The sequence below is a fragment of the Malania oleifera genome, chromosome 3 (genome assembly GCF_029873635.1).
Source record: "Malania oleifera isolate guangnan ecotype guangnan chromosome 3, ASM2987363v1, whole genome shotgun sequence".
NCBI classification, from domain to species: domain Eukaryota; kingdom Viridiplantae; phylum Streptophyta; class Magnoliopsida; order Santalales; family Ximeniaceae; genus Malania; species Malania oleifera.
The window spans coordinates 66,641,146-66,662,822 of NC_080419.1; the positions used below are offsets into that span (position 1 = coordinate 66,641,146).

At 35.2% G+C, this 21,677-nt stretch overlaps 1 protein-coding gene across 1 annotated transcript in view; it reads left to right on the forward strand.

The window, feature by feature from the left end:
• LOC131152085 (transcription factor bHLH128-like) overlaps positions 1 to 21,677 on the forward strand; it is a 53,568-nt gene that overhangs the window by 17,659 nt on the left and 14,232 nt on the right. The window contains exons 3-4 of the mRNA XM_058103712.1: positions 2,441 to 2,572; positions 20,721 to 20,786. Of these exons, the coding sequence (XP_057959695.1) occupies positions 2,441 to 2,572; positions 20,721 to 20,786 (198 nt within the window). The remainder of the gene's footprint in view (positions 1 to 2,440; positions 2,573 to 20,720; positions 20,787 to 21,677) is intronic.

Consider the following 21,677-nt stretch of genomic DNA (forward strand, 5'->3'; position numbering starts at 1 on the left):
TTAGTTAGATGGGATTTAGTTTGTAAGCCTAAAATGTAGTTTGATGAGATGTAGTTTGTAAGCCTAAAAAGGAAAGGACGGAGGGCTGGGTCTAGGTAAGTTGGTGTCTAAAAACTCTGCCATTTTGGCTGAATGGTTATGGCGCTTCCCTTTAGAAGAATCTTCCCTTTGACATAGAGTTATTAGAAGTTAGTTTGGGTTGAATGAGAATGGGTGGGATACTAGTAGTAATTTGAGATGTTGTCTGGGGAGTCTGTGGAGGCCCATTTTTTTAGATTTATCGTTCCTTTACCCCTTTACAGTATACTTGTGGTGGGGAGGGGGGTCACGTATACACTTCTAGAAAGAGTGAAAGACTCTTGGCTGGGTAATGTATTTTTTTCCACATTTTTCCTTCGTCTCTTTCATTTAAGTGCTAAGCAAAATAGAACCATATCTTTTTTTGTTGGGGATTTGAGTAGTCCTTTGGTTTCTTGGAATCTTCGTTTTATGAGACCTTTTAATGATAGGGGGATGGACTGTCTTCTTTGCTATCTTTATTGAATGGTAGTAATCTTTCGCCAAGGAGAGATGTTTGCACTTGGTCCTTGGATTAGCTGGCAGTTTTTTTTCTCAACTTTTTTTTTTTTGAATTATTGTCCGTTCTAATTCTTCATTTCCACTTTTTCCTATAGCATGGAAGGCCAAGGCTCCCTAAAAAATTAAATCTTTCACTTGGTTGGTTGTGCTTAATAAAATAAATGCTAACAACTTGTTGCAATTTTTCTCCCAATGTCTGTGTACTCTGTTTCAAGGACTTTGAAACAGCTTCTCATCTCCTTTTACACTGCGACTTTGCTTGAGATTTGGAATAAGCTGTTTGGTATTATAGAGGTGAGTTGGGTATGCCTTGTATCAGTGCAAGACTTACTATCCATTTCTTTTACTGGTTTTGGCAGAAGGAAGGATAGGGCAGCTTTATGGAGGTGTGGTCCATTTGCAATTTTATGGGGGATATTGTTGGAACGTCATGCACGGATATTCTCTGGTAAAAATAGAATTTGAAGCTGGTCTGGGATAAGATCCAGTTTTTAGCATAATTGTGGCATGTTGGATTTGGTTTTTGAGACGAATTAGTCTCCATGAGATTCAAAGAGATTGGAGGAATGTGCTGGCTTGTTGAGTTCTTTTTTCTGTAGGTTTTAGTTGTTTTTTCTGGTTTGCTCCAGATTTTCTTTGGGGATATCTCATTCTCCCTCTCGTTAATTCTTTTCCCATTAATATAACTTTCTTTTGCTATAAAAAAAACAATCTTAATCATAAACAAAACAATTCTTATAGTTCTCGATGGATTTTTGTGATTTGGGAGTATTGCATAATAAATATATTATCATTGTCATTAAATACATCTCATTAAATACATATTTTCAATATGTTGGTTTAGTAAATATAATTCTAATGACCTCCAATTCAATTTGCAATCCATACTATCAAATATGAAAAAGAAATTCTAAAGTAGCAGCAATTTTTCCCATCTTTATCTTTTGTTGTCCATTGCTTCTCCTCTTTTTTGGGTATTTTCTATGTGTGGATTTGTTTTGATTATTTTGTCCTTTTTTGGGTGTTCTCTACAATGTATATGTATTTTCCATTTACTCTCCTTTCTTAATCAGTTTGGACTATTTTAGTGAGAAGTTTAATCACTTCTTATAATTAAAGAACTTTTAATTTTAGTATAGAATAGAGAAGAAATCTTTTAAGTAACTTGGTAAAGATTAGGGAAGGAAAAGAAACTGTATAAGGAATGTACTATTTCATGTTTGATTATACAGAAAGTGATAAATAAAATAAAAATATGTTGCAACTCAATGAACAAAATTTATTTTACATCACTATCCACTTTATTTCTTTGTTAAAGAAAATTAATCATATTAAAAAAATATTATTAATAATATTTGATGTAGAGAGAAATTACACTCAAAAAAAGGAATTTCATTGATATTTTACTTTCTATTTCTTTTCTCAAGTAAAATCTTGATCCAAATGGAGCCTAGGTTTTTGGTTGAGTTGAGTGGGGCAGTTGCACACAATCAACTGCACGAGGTTTTGTCACTGTGGGCAAACCATGCACATGAGAAAAATGTTCACTCAAACAACTTTTTTCAAATTAACTTTTACATGTTAATTTTACAAATATAAAATAGTAGCTGAGAGGACTAATTAAATATGTAGAAAAAGTCAAAAGTAAAAAATAAAATAAAAGAGCAGAAGTATTTTCATATTTTAATTTGGCTAGATGTTAGACCTGATGTTTTTTGAGGACGTTTACATAAACAGCGAAGTACTGCATGCATATGCACTAGTCCCATCATAAGAAGTTCAATTGGAAGCTTTTTATATATTTTGATGTCAACACATAGTTTCTTATTGTTCGTATTTGTAATTCTTTGTTGATGTTCAGTTTAGCCTGCCAGAGACAGCTCTTGAGATGGCTGCTGTAGAACACTTACTGCAAATCCCCGAGGACTCCATTCCTTGCAAAGTTCGTGCTAAGCGTGGTTGTGCCACTCATCCAAGAAGCATCGCCGAAAGGGTTAGTAAAATTTTAAGAAATATTGATGCATTGCTTTGGGAATGTGAAATTGAGAGTCAGGAATTTAAAGTTGTATATAATTAGAATCTTAGATTTGTATTGAGTTATCTAATTTTACATAATTTTAAATTAAAATCTCAAATTTTCATGTTCCCAATCCTAGTGTTAGAGCTGTTTGAATGCCCAAAATTGAATTACTCCCATTAATTTGTTTTACCTCAATTCCTTGTCATAACCATCAATTTCTTGGATTATTAATGTGTTGATCTAGAAATCTAGTAGGTCACTAAAGTTCAACAAACTTGCCTTAACTTTGTGAGGTTGACTTGCAAAACCAAAACCGAGTGGAGGATGCTTTAGCGATGACCCTCCTATGCCAAAATCAATTTAAGTTGGTGGAAGAATGTGCAAAGTAATTGAAGTTTCACGTGCATAGGAGGATTCTCTTACTAAAGCTTGTAGTTTTGATTCTTGATTGGTTAAAGCATTGATTGTGGAGTGTGCATATTGCTTTGATTAGTTTCTTGACCAGCGTAAAGAGTGCTGTCCAATTGATTCTGCCAACCTTAACATTTTCTTTTCATAAGTGTAAGCAACTCATGACTTGAAGTTGTGTCCTTAGGCTATCCAATCTTTGGAAGAGAATCACTATCTTCGCATTTGTCTTGTTGATCATAATGGTATTTGCTTACTAATTAGGTGATGTAGCAGAAGTAGGTCTTTGGATGGATCATTTTGGCCCAATTTGGAGGCCTATGTCAAAGGATAGAGTCAATGGTTTATTGGGTCCTAAACCCATTTAATTATGTGTGTTTAGTTTGCTTGCATTAGGATTATGTATTTTTGGGACTTGTCTGTAGTATTTGTGCATTTTAGGGGCATGTTTGTAATTTCATCTAGTTTTAAGCGTAAATGTGTGATTTCATGTGTTAGAGGCTTTCTTATAAATAGTGTGTGAAAGCCAGCCATGTAGAAGTTGGTTGCTGAATTTTGAATTTGAAGTGAATGTGTGATTTCCCCCTTGGAACACCTCTCTTCCCCTTCGTCTCTTCAATTTCTTCTAATTCCTCCCCATGGCTGCAGATCCTTGATGCTGCTCCTGCATCATTTGGTATCGGAGCCCAAATTTGGTCTCCATTCTTCCATTTCAATCAACCCATTTTCCTCATTCATTCTTCTCTTCTTCATGCTCCTCTCTTCTTCTTCTCCTCCTCTTCTTCTCTTTTCAGTCTCTAATTCTGCTTCTTTACCTGTTCTGTTTCTGAATCTTCTGTTCTGTCCTTGCCTATTCCCTCTTTTGCTCTCTCTCTCTCTCTCTCTCTCTCTCTCTCTCTCTCTCTCTTATTCTCTTCTCTTTCTCTCTTTTCCATTATTCTCTCTATCTCTGATTTTCGAATTATATTGCTTGTTTTACATCAAATTGTTCTACAAGTTCAGACGCCGCAGGAAGATCCCAGAAAACAGAAGCATTCATAGTCTTAACTTTTTCAAAAATTCCAATAGTGTCCCCATTTTTTGAACATCACTTTCCCGAGACCATCCTGCAACACCATACATCCAATTGAAAGCATAAGGCCCTTGAAACCCTTCCCCTCAAAATTTCATCACCATCTGACCAGCTGTGTGGCCCCACAAGTCGGAGATAAGTTCCCTAGCTGTTGGCCTTTCAAAATCCCAAGTTTCCTGTGCTTTTTGCATCACATCGCCACCCCCATTGCAATCCTCAACCCCTGATCTACCCTTATCTGAAGTTTCTTTGCTGGAGACTCCTCACATGCTGGCGTCGCGCACAAGTAATCTTGGTGGAACACCCTACAACTGCCAGATTCATGAGAAATTGCCCCAGCCACAATATTTTGGGTTTCTTCCATGATATTTTGACCTGCAGCATGATATTTTGTAAGCGGACTTGATCTTTTGCATGCAAGTGTGATAATTTGCTACAAAAAGTGAGAAATTGTTGATGCCAGCTCCTAAAATCAGGTTCTATTGCTGCATTTTGTGATTTTTCGAAGATAATTTATGTCATTTCACACTCAAGATCAAAGGTGAATTGAAGATGGTAAATTAGGAATCTGATCTGTGGTTTTCAAGAATAGATTGAGGATTGTTAGCAAATCGTTTAAAAATTCATGGTGATATATAATTGCATCATGGTGACCATTGTTGAATTGTCTGAAAATGTGGAATTGTTATCTGGTAGGGTGCAAAAAATGGAAAAAGCCTTGGTGAGACCATTACCAATGCTTTGAAGAGGCTAACAACTAAAGTTGCAGCCTTAGGTAAAAGGCCCATGGATTTTCCTACCAAACAATATGGTGGAATAGCTGCTGTCCCTCATACTTTTGAGTTGTGTGAAGGCGGAAATGATTATTTGCATAAAGATATTAAACTAAAATTCCTAGGGCTTGTTGGTATCGTTGTTGTGTTTCGTTTTCTATTTATGTTTCTGCACAATGAAGAAATAGATTATAAAAACACTCTTGTTTTATGTTTCCAGTTTTCTATTCTTGTTTTCAGTTTTTAGTTGTTTGAGAAAAATCTGGAAACCATATTTTATGGTTTTCAATTGTTTTGGCAATCTGTTGTCAGAAATTTTAACATCCAAAAATAATTCTTTTGGATTAAATCATTCATTTTAAACACTTTTAAATTAAAACTAAAACAAAATAATCATATGAATTTAATATAATTAAAATAAAAATATGCATAAATTTAAATAACAATAATAAAGCCAATTATAAAATATATTTACTATTTTTTAATTGTCATGTCCAATAAAATAGTAAAATTTGATTGTATAACAATTAAGTAAAATAATTATAACAATTTTATTTCTATTATAATGTTTTTTTAAATGACAATTTATTGATTTAAACATATTTTTATAATATTATTTGATTTAAAACGAAAATGAGCATTTTTTAATTAAAATTTTAATTTATTTTAGTTTTATAAATATTCACCAAACGGGTTGTTGTTTCTAGTTTTTAGTTTTCCTTTCTGGTTTTCGTTTTTATAATTTTTGACAGTGATACCAATGCCCCTTTAATAGTCATGGTTCTTTAGATGAATTTGATGATTAGGTGTATTCTTTGAAGTACTATTTCCGATGGTATGACATGAATGAGGCTCGAAAGTTGTATTTTGCTGAATCAAAATTGAAGGGAATTGCTTGAATTTGGTATTTAAACAACAAGATATCTTTAGAAGAAGGAGACTTGGTTAGATTGCAATGTGGGACGAGATTAAGCACGCCATGTAGGAACAATTTGTGCCTCCCAATTATCAGAAGTGTGTTCATCTCCAGCACTTTGAGTTGAAGCAAGAAGAAAAGATAGTGATAGAGTACATTAGTAGATTCTATCATTTGGCTACTCACGCCGACATATAATGGAAAGAGCATGTGATGATAGCTTTGTATAGAAAAGGGCTGGAGTCAGCTATTGCTTCCAGACTTGCTACATGTCATCTCATACAATTGAGGATGCAGTATAGGTTGCCACTTAGATTGAGGAGGATATGCAACGTAATCTTCCTAGATCTACATCAGCCCTTTGGTTTGAGAAGTGTACTAATGGAGTTGTATGAGAGAAGACAATTGAGCAATTGGGTAGAGGAGTTTAGATTAGTACCTCTTGAAAGATCCTGAGCATTCTGGAACAAATTCTAGGGGCCAACCATCGCTCAAATGCTTTAAAGGTCAAGGTTTTGGACATTGAGCTGCACAATGTCCTAAAACAAGTCATGAATGTTGTAGAAAAAGAATATGATGATGATGATGATGGCACTCAAGTAGTTGAAGCAAAAACAAAAATCCCAAGTGACTTAGACTATGATGGTAATGTGGAGATCTATTTAGTACGATGTATGCTATCTTCCCACAAGTTTGAAAAAAAGAAGATTGGAGGCGGATCAACATCTTTCAAACTTAGGTGATTTGTCAAAGAAGCTTTGTACTTCAGTTATTGATCTTGGTAGCTGTACAAATGTAGTTTTTGAAGAGGCTGTGAAGAAGCTAAATTTGGAAGTTGAGCTTCATCTTGATCCCTATAAATTACTTGTGTGAACTATACTAATTTGAAGGTCCATGATTGTCGCTTACTTACCTTCAAGATTGGTTCCATTGTGGAGATGGTGCAATTTGATATCCTTCCTCCCAAAATTTGTCATATCATTTTGGGCCATACGTGGTTATATGATAGGAAGGTTAAACATAATGGATGTGAGAATTCTTATTTCCTCACCATTGACAAGGAGAAGTATAAGTTGATGCCATCTCAAGCTCTTCCACTCATCAAGTTGAAGCGTACCACCGGTTGCTTTCTTGTGAAGCGAGGTGATTGTACTCACGGTGATGGACTCCTTGGTACTTTTCCTAACTTCAACATAGTCAAGTTCTTTTCGGAAGGAGGGAATTGATGTAGGACAAGAAGCCTATTTGGATGGATCATTTTGATCTAATTTGCAGGCCTATGTCGAAGAGTAGGGTCAATGGTTTATTGGGCCCTAAATGTACTTAGTTGTTTAATTATGTGTGTTTAGTTTGATTGTATTAGGCTTATGTATTTTGGGGGCTTGCTTGTAATATTTGTGTCTTTAAGGATAATGTAATTTCATGTATTAAGAGGCTTCCTTATAAATAGTTTGTGAAAACCATGTAGAAGTTGGTTGTTGAATTTGACTTTGAAGTGAATGTGTGATTTCCCCCTTGTATCTCCTCTTTGCCCTCTTCCCCTTCATTCCTCTCTCCAATTTCTTCTAATTTCTCCCCTTGGCTACAAATCCTTGATGCTGCCCCTGCATCATTAGGATAATATACATTTCTATTATCCATCTTGTTACTGATTGCTTGAATCTTATCTTGTGCATGTTTTTCCACTTCTTTTGTTATATTGGCTGAAATTTCGAATCTATACTGAGTTTGTGCACCATGAAATTTGAGTCTATGCTTAACATGTCTATAGCCGATCAGGAAAACATGTTAGCACTTGCTTAAAAAGGGGGAAAAAAAAGAGAAGAGAGTAAACTCTCACTCCAATAGCCTAGGAAGCTCAGAACGGACCTAGATTGTCAAGAACCACCAGGCTATCAACTCTTCCATTGGTGTTGCTTTTTGACTAGGCATTCAACTTATCAATTTCCAAGGCTTTGAATTTTCCTTTCAATGCTTCCACAAACAATGTTGAGTTGTTACATCCCCCACACAATTCCTTGTCAAGAATTTCATTAGGAAGCGGTATGTGGAGCTAATAGCTCTCTTACAATGTTGATGGTTATTTTAGTCATTAGCATTATTAGTATGTTAGTGTTATGTTAATAAGTGAGGTTTAGTAAATGTATTGTGGTCATTGGTATGTACTTGATATATATATATATATATATAAATAGAGTGAGTACCTATCATTTTGATTAGGTCTTCTATTTTATCCAATTATTCAACATGGTATTAGAGCTTGATTCTGAGACCTAAGCCCTAATTGTCACAGCCACCATCAAAACTGAAGCTTAAAACCCTCAATACGCTATATGTATACCATCATAGAAGAATTTCCAGCAACACCATAGCCTTGGAAAACAGCCGGCAGCTGCTGGAAGCCATGGCAGTCATTGGAAAGTTCCTGGACGACACTGTCAGTTCAAGAACACAAAAACACTATAGATTTTGCAAAAACAACACCATAGTCAGCCATAGACACTGCTGATCTGCCCCCTACTGAAATATCATTTCTAGAACTTCTCCCATGCACCCTCATGCACCGGTCAAAAGCAGCTAGGGCTGACTCCACATGCTGGCACATGAAACTAATTTCAGGCATTTCTTTGGCTTGAATTCATTGAGCAGTGCTCGAATCTCTCTATAAACATATTATTGAAGTTTTTCCCGATGTTTTTTGTCCAAAGATCTCACCTTTTTTAGTTGCTCATGTGTGACACCTGGGGAATGGTTGTTTGATGCTTCATGTGTTTACTTGTCAATGATGATTGAGTTTATAGGGTCCTGAAATAGCGGTGTTTGCTGTGTTTTATTTTTTTATACCTTCATTGTGTGCTTGTGGTTTGCATTAGTCGCCGAAGTTTGTATGGGTTAGGATGGACTTGGTGAATTCTAAAAACATGTTTGCTGTGTATTTCTGATATGCTACTCTATCAAGGTGGGGTGTGTGTTGAGATGGAGTCCCCAAATCGCAAAAGTGTATTTCCCTTGTTAGTCACTTGTTCAAGTGAACAACGTACTATAATTGCCTTAGAGTAGGAGTATTCAATGTTCTTGCAGCATCAAGCATCCCAACAAGAATCTCATCACGTTGCATATTTTGCTCAAATAAGTAATCATACTATCTGTTTGTCATCTAGTATTGCTTGCACTGGTCGTTGGGTTATCGAATTTGCTTCTACTGACCATATAATGGGTGTCACCAACTTCTTTTCTACGCTCCATTATTCTAAAAATCTACCTTAAGTTACCCTTGTTGATGGGTCCTCTTTTGCTGTTAAGGGGATAGAAACAGTAAATCCTACTTTCCTCCATCTTTCTTTCTTCTATTTTGTACATTCTTAAATCCCCCTTCAATTTCATATTTTCTTGTAAGATTATAAAGTCACTAAGTTGCTCTGTAACCTTCTTTCCTAATTCTGCTCTTATTTAGGATTTGAAGACAAGGAAGACGATTGGCACAAGACTTGAGGCTGGTGCACTTTACTACTTTGAGTTGCTTTCTTCTCCTGTTGCCTGTAGTGTCGCTGCCACCACATCAATCCATTTTTGGCTTGGGCATCCATCATTGGACGAGTTAAAACAGTTTGTTCCTACTTTGACTTCTGTGCCTAGCCTTGAATGTGGGTCTTAGCAATTAGAAAAGCATCATTGTGTTCCCTTTGCCTCCCGAGTCAATAAAAGAGCCGTTAGCTTTTTTATATTAGTCCATTATGATGTTTGGGGTCCTAGTTGTGTCACGTCAAAGTTGGGATTTCGGTACTTTGTTACATTTGTTGATGACTACTCCAAAATGACTTAGCTGTATTTCATGAAAGGCTATTTTGAGTTGTCTAAAATCTTTTGTGCCTTCGGTTCTCAAATAAGGACTCAGTTTGATATGCTACTTTGGATACTTCATAATGATAATGCTAAGGAGTACTTTAGTACTCAATATATTAACTATATGACTAACTTTGGCATGATCCATTGGTCAACTTGCGCCCACACTCCACAACAAAATGGAGTTGCAAAGTAGAAAAATAGACACATTCTCGAAGTCACTTGAATCCTATTGTATCAAATGAAAGTCCCCAAAGTTTTTTGGAATGAAGTTGTGTTCACCACTTGCTCCCTCATTAATAAAATGCCATCTTCTATTCTTTGTGGTAAAATCCTATATTCAATTGCCTTCCTTAGTATTCCTTTGTTCTTCATTCCTCCTTGTATGTTCAATTGTGTGCCCTTCATTCATCAGTTAAATCTGGGTAGGAATTAGTTGGGTCCTTATGCTATCACATGTATTTTTCTGGGTTATTCTTATACTTAAAAAAAATATTGATGTTATAGCCCTGCTATACCTTGATTCTTTGTCTCTGCTATTGTCATCTCTTTTTAAGTATACACCATACTATTCTATATCCTTGACTTCTGTTGACCTTGATGAATCCAATCCATCCATGCCCTAGTTTCAAAAACTTTACTACATTCGTTTCACGAATTGACATCCAAACAGTTCATGCAACCCATCCAAAAGCTTCAAAAACCCTCACCCAACCATCTAATAATTTACAAAAGGCATGCAAAAACCTGGTTGCCACAATGATGAAAGTCTTACCACCAATTGTGTTGCTGATTCTTATCAAGAATAAACAAAGCTATGACCTCCCCCACTTTAACCAATATTAGATCAAAGAGTTTCCCTTCCCTGAAGAATTTCCCTTTGATCTGGGTTACCATCAAGAACTAATGGTGCCATAGTGAACAACGGGAGTGAGATGATAGGTAAAGAAAGCTTCGCGAGAGAGAAATATAGAACTCATTAATTTAGAAACTTTTACAATTTAATTATGTGCATAGACATATGCATATGCACATAGACACACACCCCTCACACATGTGACCATTTTATATAAATATTTATATGTAATTGTTCATAATTTGTGACCGACTATGTCCAAACAACAAACATGCACCTGAAGCACAGGTTTGTCCACAATACCAACATGCACCTATACCATCAACTTAATAATATATCCATGCATATTCGTAAGCACAGATGTCCACTATAGATCCAAATATTGCATGAATTTATAATAAATATAATCACAGTAATTAATTACAGTTATTTTCAAAATAACACAACACCCAAAAACCAAATTTCCCCCACTACGCTAAAATTTTGGCAACATTATCTGATTAATACACGTTGTGTTAAAGAAAACTATTTTAACAAAAACAACAACAAAACCAAGCCTTAGTCCCACTAGGTGGGGTTGGTTATATGAATCATTTTTTGCCAATTTATGCGATCATGGACCATTTCTTTTGATAGATTCAAGGATATTAAATTCTTACTCACTATCCCTGCCCAAGTTATTTTAGGTCTACCCCTACCCCTTCTACTACCCCCTACAGTAATTAAGTCACTCTTTTTTATATGTGCACTATGTGGCCTACGTTGCAAGTGTTCATACCATCTTAGTCATCCCTCCCTTATCTTATCTTATATAGGAGCTGCACCTAACTTACCACGAATATGTTCATTCCTTAATTTATCTTTTAATGTTATACCACTCATCCATCTAAGCATTCTCATCTCAGCAACTTTTACTTTTTGGATATTATGTTTCTTCGTTGCCCAACATTCCTATCCATATAACATAGCTGGTCTTATAGCTGTCCTATAAAACTTTCCTTTCAATTTTAAGGGTATTCTACGATCACAGAGCACCCTTGAAGCACTTCTCCATTTTACCCAACATGCTTTAACTCTATGCATTACATCATCTCCGATTTCTCCTTCAGCTTGCATAATAGATCCAAGGCATCGAAATCTACAAGTGTTATTTATTTCTTCATCATCAAGTTTAACTATGTCTCCAATATTCCGTCTATCATTACTAAAATTACATTTCATATATTCTGTCTTATTTCTACTTATCCTAAAGCCTCTAGATTCCAAAGCTTCTCTCCATAATTCTAACTCAGTCTCTACTCCATCCCTAGTTTCGTCAATTAATACAATATCATCTGCAAACAACATACACCATGGGACCTACTTTTGAATACTCTTAGTGAATTGGTCCTTCACTAAAGCAAAAAGATAAGGACTCAAAGCAGATCCTTGATGTACACCTATGGTAATTGGAAACTCTCTAGTTTCTCCATCTATAGTCCTTACACTAGTAATTACTCCATCGTACATATCTTTAATGACATCGGTATACCTACTACATACACCCTCTTTTTCTAAAACCCACCATAGAACTTCCATAGGTATCCTATCATATGCTTTCTCAAGGTTAATAAATATCATATGCAAGTCACTCTTCTTTTCCCTAAACTTTTCTATCAATCTTCTTAAAAGATAGATAGCTTCTGTGGTAGATCTCCCAAGCATAAAACCAAATTGATTTTCTGAGATATGACCTAAACATTGAGCCCTATACAAAAACCTAACCCACTAAAGTGCACGATCCTAGAGACATGTAGATATGCTCAGATTTTGATTTGAGCTAGTCTAGGCTGTCTGAAATCAGTCTCAATGCCATGTGGGCAACTCTCTATCTTTTTTCTCTTCTTTTCCTTTTTTTTTCTCCGCCCCCCCCCCCCCCCTCCCTAATGTCCTTATATCTTCCTTTACAAGCCAAGGTACATTTAGGACCGTCCAAAGTCTTATTCTTTAATTTTTAATTTTTTTAATTTATGGAATTTATTATTTTACCTTTAACTATTCACAATATTTAAAAATATTTTTATTTTACTTTGTTATTCTTTTATAGTTGTATTGTAAAATTTATGAAATTAAAATTTTCCCTAAACTTGTTTCCGAATGCACCTATTTCAAAATATTTTACATAGTTCTACCTAGAGGGTCTCACCAAGCATTAAAATTTTAAAATCTTTAAATTTTAAAGTAATTTAGAGGCTTAATCAATCCATTTCCACCTTATCTTAGGGTAAGAAAATTAACAAACTCCACAATAACTATTTTCTGCAAAATGTTAATATTTAAATACCATTAATTATTTTAGGTGTTTCATCTCTTAAGATCTTCTCTAATTCCATAGCTAAGTAACATTAAAATCAAAGTTTCTTACGGTAGTAAACGAGGGCCTTTTGCACAAGCAACTTGGTCGTTAGGTCAGCATTCTCATTGGGTCCACACATGAAAAGGAGATTAATTGTTCATTGTTTGATTACCTAGGTCTCTTTTGATTGACTTCTTGGAAACTATTGTTGTGAGAAGCATGTCTTCCCAACTAGGCCAATAGAAATGACTTGAATAATTTGGTAGTTGTGCGTTTGGCATAGTTCTTCAGTTGTGCTTGGCAACATATCTTACCATAAATCCTAGCTTGGCCAAGTCTTCAATCTCTTTTTTAAAGTTCCTGCTCTCATTTGTGCCATGGCTGTGGTCTTGGTAAAACATGCAGTACTTATCTGTATGCCCCACCAATCTTCATTTTCTAGGCCATCGAACTTGGTCATCATTTTAAGTTTGCTTCAAGACCTGTGATCTATGAAGATTCATAGGGGTAGTCTTAGAATTGATTGAGCTTCTATTTCCTCTTTTTAGCCTGGCCGTTCATTAAAAATGGGAAAATGTGATGTTTATATAGTCCATCTTTTCTCTTCCCACTCATTGCTACATAAATTTCTTCTTTACCTCCTGCCTTTTCATGGCTTGGACATATTTATCGATATGAAAAATAGATCATTTTTGGGAGGAAGCAATTCGCCCTTAATGTCCCTAATCCTAGGCACAAAGGCAACCATTTGCATACCCAAATCAATCCAAGAATTGACATGACTTGTATTAGGAGTGTATTCGAGTCGAGTTGCGTAGACATAGTGGGATACTTGAACTCGACTCAATTTGAAAATGTCAAGCTCGAAACTTGACTCGAACTTGATTGATCTCAAAATTGTTAAACTCGAATTTGACTCAGCTTCAAGTTCTTTAAAACTCGAACCCAACTCAATTAAGTTCGATTTAATTATAAAATAATATTAAATACATGTATAAAAAATATAATAATATTGAATATATGTATGAAAAATGTATTATATGACCTGCATAATATAGAAATAGTGAAATGAAAATGATTGATTAGGATCTATTAGGCTTGTGAGTGGTATTACAAAGCTCGAAATTGACTCGTTAAGATACCTACGTAGCTCGAACTGGAGTAGAATCGAGTCAAGTTTGAATAGCTTGCAAGTATGCTTGACTCAATTACACCTTCAGAAATATTTAATTTACGAGCATAATAATTGAGAGTCTTGGTTTCCTTGCATAATAGTCATTAGGTCCACAATCAATTTCTTAACCTTCCTAAATGCATATTTGACTAAGATTGTTAAAAGTTAAAACCACTGATTGGTTGGTAAGTTCAAATACCATGTTAGGGCTGCACCTTTGAGTGTTGCAACAAAAATGGACACATGATGGCATCTTAGACCATGTGGAGTATCAAGATTCGCCCTAAAGCCCTAAATCTTGTGTGACATCGTAATTTACAATCTAGGGCTACTTGAATGCTTTTGGTAAGGGCTTATGTAGAATGTTTGGAGGGAAGGGCAATTATGAAATTTGATTCGTTAGCTTGATCAAGTTTCTCATTTTGATCTTCTCTTCTTTCACTTCCTAGGTTTTTCCAGCACGTCATTTGAAGATCTTGCTTGGCTATTGGCTTTAGGGGCTTCTTGGTATACTTCAATTATCTTTACCATGGAATGGCAGGTGTGATGCGACATTTCAGTGTGTGTCCTTGTTGCTTTGATGATATCAAACCTTACGTTAGCATCCATTTTCATGACATCATTGCTGGTCCTACTCAAGAGTTGGACTACCGTGTAATCTCTAAGGTTAGGAGATCTTTGGTTCATGTTCCTCTTGATCCTAAATGGCTAGTCCTCTTGTTGCGGAAGGTCTTACAAATTCTTTCTTTTGGAATAGAGTTTCTCTAGTTGTTCTCTACTTGTAAGGCTTGGATTTCATAATAGAAATCTTTCACTTGAGTTTGTGGTTTAGTGATTTGATTTGTTGAGGCTGCAATATTTTCAAAATGAAGATCTTGAGGTGAAGGTTGATGTTTTCGGTTATCATGCTAGTGGTCCCTCCTAGGTGGATAGGTACCCCTAATGACTATGTGCATTGATTCATAGAGTAGTCACCATTGTTTGTCACACAAGTTTTTCATGGACAATGCCAATTGTCAACGTAGATATTTGGTAAGTCATTTTAATACTTCAGCAAGCCCCCTTTAGCTTTCTGAGGATGATGACTTGCAAAACAAAATCAGCTAGAGGCTACCCCCTTAGCATTGAAAAGTATAACTTATTTGGAAAATCCTAAACATCTGAATATGTAATCTTAGAAAAAATAACACTAAAAAATTCAAGAAAATATTATCTCCCCTAAATTTTAGATTTTATCAAATCAATTTAAAGAATTCGTCTCCTGTGCTTGCACCAAATTTTGTGCAACAATTTAGATTTATCAAATAAAAATAAAATTCATTCGTGTTTTGCACCAATTCTATTGCATGAATTCAAATTTATGAAATAAATAAAAATTTCATTTCTTGGATTTGCCCCAAGTTTGGTGCATTAGCCATCTCCCCAAATTTTAGCTTATCAAATCAATAATAAAAGAAATACATTCTTGTAATGGATTTTAAAGGCTGTGGTGGCGAGCGGCAGAGACAATTAGAAATTGAAAACCATCCACCCCCCAGTTCTCTTTCTTTCTTTGATGACACCTTTTGCTCTTTTTTTCCATATACAACTATGGGGCAAGTGGAGACGATGGGTGGCCTATGGTGGTCTTGCCTGCTCTAAATCTGATGATGGTTATGGGAGGTGGTGGTGGAGACAATGGGTGGCCAGTGGCATGGGAGTGGGAATTTCTCCCTTGCTCCAGATTTGATGATGGTCATTTTAGGAGCTTGTCTACAATGGAGGTGGTCATGGGAGGTGATGGGTGGCTGGTGGTTGTGGAGTTTCTCTCTTATTCCAAATGTAGTGATGGTTGTTGTGCAAGTTCGTTTGTGGTGGGAGGCCATTGTGGGTGGTGGTAAGCAAAGGTGGCCGACGTTGGTGCCATGGTAGTGGTGAGAGTATAGGTATGGAGAGGATGAGGTAGGCAAAGGGATAGTATGAGGCAATTGTCATGCTTCAGGAAATGTATTTAAATGTCTTTTAGTAGCAAAATGGGTGCTAACCGTACAAAAGGATTAAAAGGAGATTCAAATGTCTGACCAAGGATAACTAGTCTCTTAATTAAAAGCCCATTTAGTGAGCCGGCTCTATTTAGAACCTGCTTGATGCACACAAATTCCCCTTAAGTAGAGGTTGGAAGAACAATGTGGCTGAGTGATTGGTTTCTCTTGCATGTATGTGGGTGTAGAGTAATTCTTTGTTAGTTAAGCTCATGTAAGTTTGAAATGTGATTTGAAAAGGGCATTTAATTGTGAGGCGTGCTTGTCACTTTGATTAGTTGCATATCAGCGTGAAAGGTGCAATTAGGCGTTAAATCAATTTTGGTTACTTACATTCGTGATGGAGGCGTGCTAACTATGCCCAGCTAGCATTTCTTGAGGATATTATCTTAGGTTGGGCCAATGCAGGGAATATTTAGTATCATTGTCGAAAAATACGGAAAAAAAACTAGAAACGAAAACTGAAAACGAGTTAATAATTCTAAAATGAAAACAAATCAAAAACCTGATTGAGCTCATATTAATTTTTTCCTTTGAATCAAATAACAATTAAAAAATATGTTTAAAATAATAAAAATATAAAAGAATAAAAATTATCATAAAAGTGAAAATAAAATTTTTTTATTTAATTATTATATTTTTAAATTCACCTTTTAGTGCTCCAAGAACAATCCTCTTGTACGTGGCAATTGAAAAATGGTAAAAAATATTTTTTCAATTACTAATTATTTTTTTAAGGTTTTACAAAATTTACGAATGCCTTTTAATTAGCTATATTTTAAATTGACACGACCATTTTGTTTAATTTTAATTAAAAAATTTGTATAGAATGAATTATTTAGTCCAAAAAGGTCAGTTCTCAATATTAAAGTATTGTAGCTATAAATTGCCACAACAATTGGAAAGTATAAAATCTAGTTTTCAATTTTTGCAAAAACTAACAACAGAATTAGAAAATTAACCTCGGAAGCAAACACCTTGTTATAACTTGTTTCTTTCACTATGCAACAATGATAACAAGGAGCAAAAACAGAAATGGTACAAATTGGCTCCTTATTTGCCCATCATATTTATCCTTAGCTTGGCTTGGTGAATCCAATTTTGTTTACCATTTATCAGAGTTAGCCTTAAAATTGTTCTCAATACCTAAAAATATGATGATTGAATATAATATGGTGTTGAATTTGAACCTTCTTATGGCACATTAAATGCAAGTCAATCATTTAATATTCATGAGATTTCTTGGATATTGCATTTGAGCATTTTTCAATTTGACGTCAGGTTGTGGACATTAGTTTTCATGCTTCAATTTTTTCCTTTTAAAATGAAATGATACGGTGAATTCATTTATATATAACCATAATACCTTTCTGTAATTTAATTTTTTGTTTGACTTCAGACTGATGGATTCACTCTACATCTTTTTGTTATTATTTTTCATAAAATATTCTTTTATAGTTACACTTTATGTGAAACACAAATTTGTCCTTTTTACAATCTTTCTAAGGATATGGTTGTTAGCCCCTTTCTCATTTTTGACTGTCAACCAATAGTCAGTTATGCGTGAATGTATGCACAACCAAGAATATACTGGAAATTGACATTACTAAGGAAAGCTAGTAATATTCTCATGAATTTTATTTTGTTTTCAATAACATACTATTCACACATCAAATCAATACTGTTATTTATTAATATTTTCATTTATATAAAATTAATATGCTTACTTAAGTACAGGAAAAAGAAACCTATATGAGCTATAGTCCCATACCAAAAAATATATCAATAAAATCCCCATAAGCAAATTAAATTTAAAATCATCCTCATGGGAGTTGTGTTTTGATAATAGTGTCAACGGAACAGCAAACAGCAAAGCAAAAGATTTCTTTCCTTAATTTAGCCCACATTTATTTCCTTATATTACAATTCATTATTTCGTACAGTTAGCATATATTTAGTTTACATGTATAGGGCTTAATAGATTATAGTTTACTTGTATAGGGCTAGAATCATGCTAGACCTTATTTACTTTCCATGTAGCATTCTTGTAAAGTCTATATATAATATATAGCACTCAAGGCCAATTCATTTGGCCATTCACAAAATATTTTACATGGTATCAGAGCCAGCTGATTGCTAGGTTTTTTCTTTCCTTCGATTTTTTGTCTTCTCGGTTTCGTGGCTGCTGTGGTTTTGTTTTCTCTTCCGGAAATTTTCTCTGTTCTTTCGGTACTTCTGTGGTTGCATGTCTTTCGGCACAGCAGGTTTCTGGGTTGCCATTTATTCCTCCAGTTTATGTCCTTGTGATTCTCGGCAAGCAGGCAACAGTTTTCTGTTGCTGTTTGTGACTTTCAACAAGCAGGCACAGCAGGTTTCTGGTTTGCCACTTATTTCTCCAGTTTCTGTTGCTGTTTGTGACTCTCGGTAAGCAGGCTTGTGACTTTCGGCAAGCAGACACAGTAGGTTTCTGGTTTGCCACTTATTTCTCCAGTTTCTGTTGCTCTTTGTGACTCTCAGCAAGCAGGCAACAACTTTTTGTTGCTGTTTCTGGCACTTATCTTCTCGGCACAGCAGGTTTTTGTTTCAAGATTTAATTTTTAGCACAGTTTTTTGGTTCAAGATTTAATTTTTTAGTGCAGGGAAGTTGTTCTTGGTTTTTCTTTGTATCTGTGTTGTTTATTTTGGGCTTCTAGATTTTCTGGTGGTTTGTTTCTTTCGGCACAGTCTGTCTTTTCTTTTTTTGGGCATCTCAATTTTCTCCATTATTTAGCATGGAATTTGCACCTGTGTGTGCCAAGTTTACAGACAACAATTATTCTATGTGAGCTTTTCAGTTTGAACTTTTCCTGAAGGGAAAAGATCTTTGGGGTCATATTGATGGCACGGATAGTGCACCCAATCCTGATAAATCCAAGGAGTCCGCAGCTTGTCCTTCATGCGTTGTGCTCGATGCTTGGATTGTGTCTTGGCTTCTTGGTTCAATCCATGTGGACTTATTTAAACACAGTATATTATCAAGATAACGGTGCTCGTTGTTTTCAGTTAGAGCATGCGATTGCCATGTTTCAACATGACAATCATTCCATCCAAGACTATTATCCAAAGAGTTTCTAACTCTTTGGAATGAATATTCTGATTTGGTTACTGCGAATATTCCTGTGGCTTCTCTTCCCATTATTCAACGTCTTCACGAGACTAGTCATCGTGATCAGTTTCTCGTGAAACTCCGCCCGAGTATGAAACTAAAGCTTAGGGTTGTAGTTTAAGCATTTGTGTTGACATCACCACTCTGTGGTTTAGACTAGAAATATCTAGGGCTTTAGCATCGAAGCCCGTGGCATATTATTTTAGGGACTCTCCATGCTTCCGCTTGATTCTTACAAGACTAGGGGAGGTTTTTTGCAACCTCTGGATAGTAATGAAATTATTAGCGAATAAAACACCAAGTCATTTAATAGAACATACCAAGTACAGTCTCAAACTGGATTACCAAGTCCACGTTAACTTCTTCAGGGTAGCGTGCAATGCCCTGCTCATAATGGTATTGTAGGTCCTATGGAGAATCATTAGGAACTTGAATTTCTCTAGGTGGTTGAATTTGCGTTGCCATCATATGACTCCATTTGGGGCATCTTGAAGCTTGGGGAAAAATGTTCTTCAATTATCTTTTTGGGGAACAATGGTCTGCTTTAAAGGTGATTTGAGATTAGGGTTGAGTCTGAGCATCACTCTGATCTTTGTCGCGGTGTGAACTGTCCTCTCTCAGAGAAAGGAATAATAACATGTTTTGAGTCAAGATCCTCATCTACTCTTACATTACTTAAAACTATTATATAGGGAGAATAGGATACCGTGGGGGTACTTGGACTGGAATGGGATTCATTGATGGACTGGAGAGCTCTCCCAAGAGAGAGAAGACCAGGCAATAATTGTACACTCGAGACCCAGGTTATTATAGATATTGCTACAAAAATGGGAGTGAGTCCTGATTTTTCATTTGTGTTTTCCACAGATGGTGCAATCTGTTGGCACATATGACTTACCTTTCTTTGATGCTGAGATGTTAAATATATCTATTTGTGAGATTTAATCCTAGGAGAACATGAGCAAGCATGGCCCATGCTTTGGGAGTGATCAACCCCTTTGCTTAAGAACATAGCCTCATTTGTCTCAAACTGTATGTGAGAACTTGCTGCCTCTCACCACTATGTGAGCTCTCTTTATTGGGTGGTCAAGATGCTCCGTATCAAACTTCAATCTCTCTGATGGACAATACTGGAGGCGCACAATATTCAATTTATTTTCCTGAAGTGAATGCAAAAATGTGGCTTTATTATCATCATACATTTTGATTAAATTGTTGTGAAATGGGAACATACTTTATTAAACTTTCATATACATATGTGTATATATATGTGTGTGTGTTGTGTGTATTTATTTATTTATTTTTGTATGTATGTATGTATGTAAAACGGTTGGTTGTCATCCGTTAATGCCAATATGTGACTCTGTTCTTCTAGCCTTTTAATTGTTGTCTCCAAAATAATGAAATCACCTAAGTGTTTGCATGTTTACATTTATAAGCTGAGCAATTTTATTTGTTCTGAACACATAACATTTACTAAATTTCATTTTTGTAAGATCTTTTAGGTGTTACGAACCTAGATTGGTTCATGGAGTACCTTGGCATTTGTGACTTATTTTTAGATGTTCATTTATATAGGAGAGAAGAACAAGAATAACGGGAAAATTGAAGAAATTACAAGAGCTTGTTCCTAACATGGATAAGGTAATAACACTGTTATCTTTTCTTTTACTGGTATATTAATTTGACTAATTAGCAAGATGCTTTCAAACATAAAAAAATGACTGCACTTAATAGAGTCACATAGAGCACTTAATACATGGTAATCCTTTAACATTTGGCTTTAATCTAGAGCATATATGTTATATGCTCCTAGTTTGTTACAAATGAACTTAAGTTGGTCACTGCTCAAAGACTTGGTAAACAAAGCAGCCAGTTGATACTCAAATTTCATGTGATTGGTAATAAGCTTCTACAGAAATTTTTCTTGAACAAAGTGACAATCAACTTCATGTGCTGCACCCTCTCATGAAAAATTTTATTTAAAACGATATAATCAGTAGCTTGATTATCATGCATCAACTCTATAGGTATCTGTGTATCCAGGTTCTTCTAACATATTCTTTAACCAAATTAATTCACAAGTAGTATGAGTTATGACATTATATTTCAAACTTTGCGCTTGGCTGTGCAGCTACAGTTCCTCTTCAAAATTCAAAGACACTAAGTTTTCATGAACGACATGTTATTATCTTTGATCAAAATGTGATTCAGCTCAATCTTCTTCTACTCCTGAACAAGAGTATGTCCCTGATCCTGATACAAAAGTCCTCATCTAGGTGCACCTTAGAGAAATCTTAAGATGCAGATAGAAATATTTAAATGACTAGTTTGAGGAGAATTCAGGAGCGGACTCACAAAACTAATTGCGAAAAAATTATTTGGCTTAACAAGATAATTCAACTTCTTGACAACTGCTCCATTCAACTAAGGGGTATGTACACATGACATTTTATTTTGCCAAGGGAAAAGTTTATTGCTTATTTTGTACAAATTCAAGTGTATTATAGGGTCTAAAAAATTGAATATTAATGT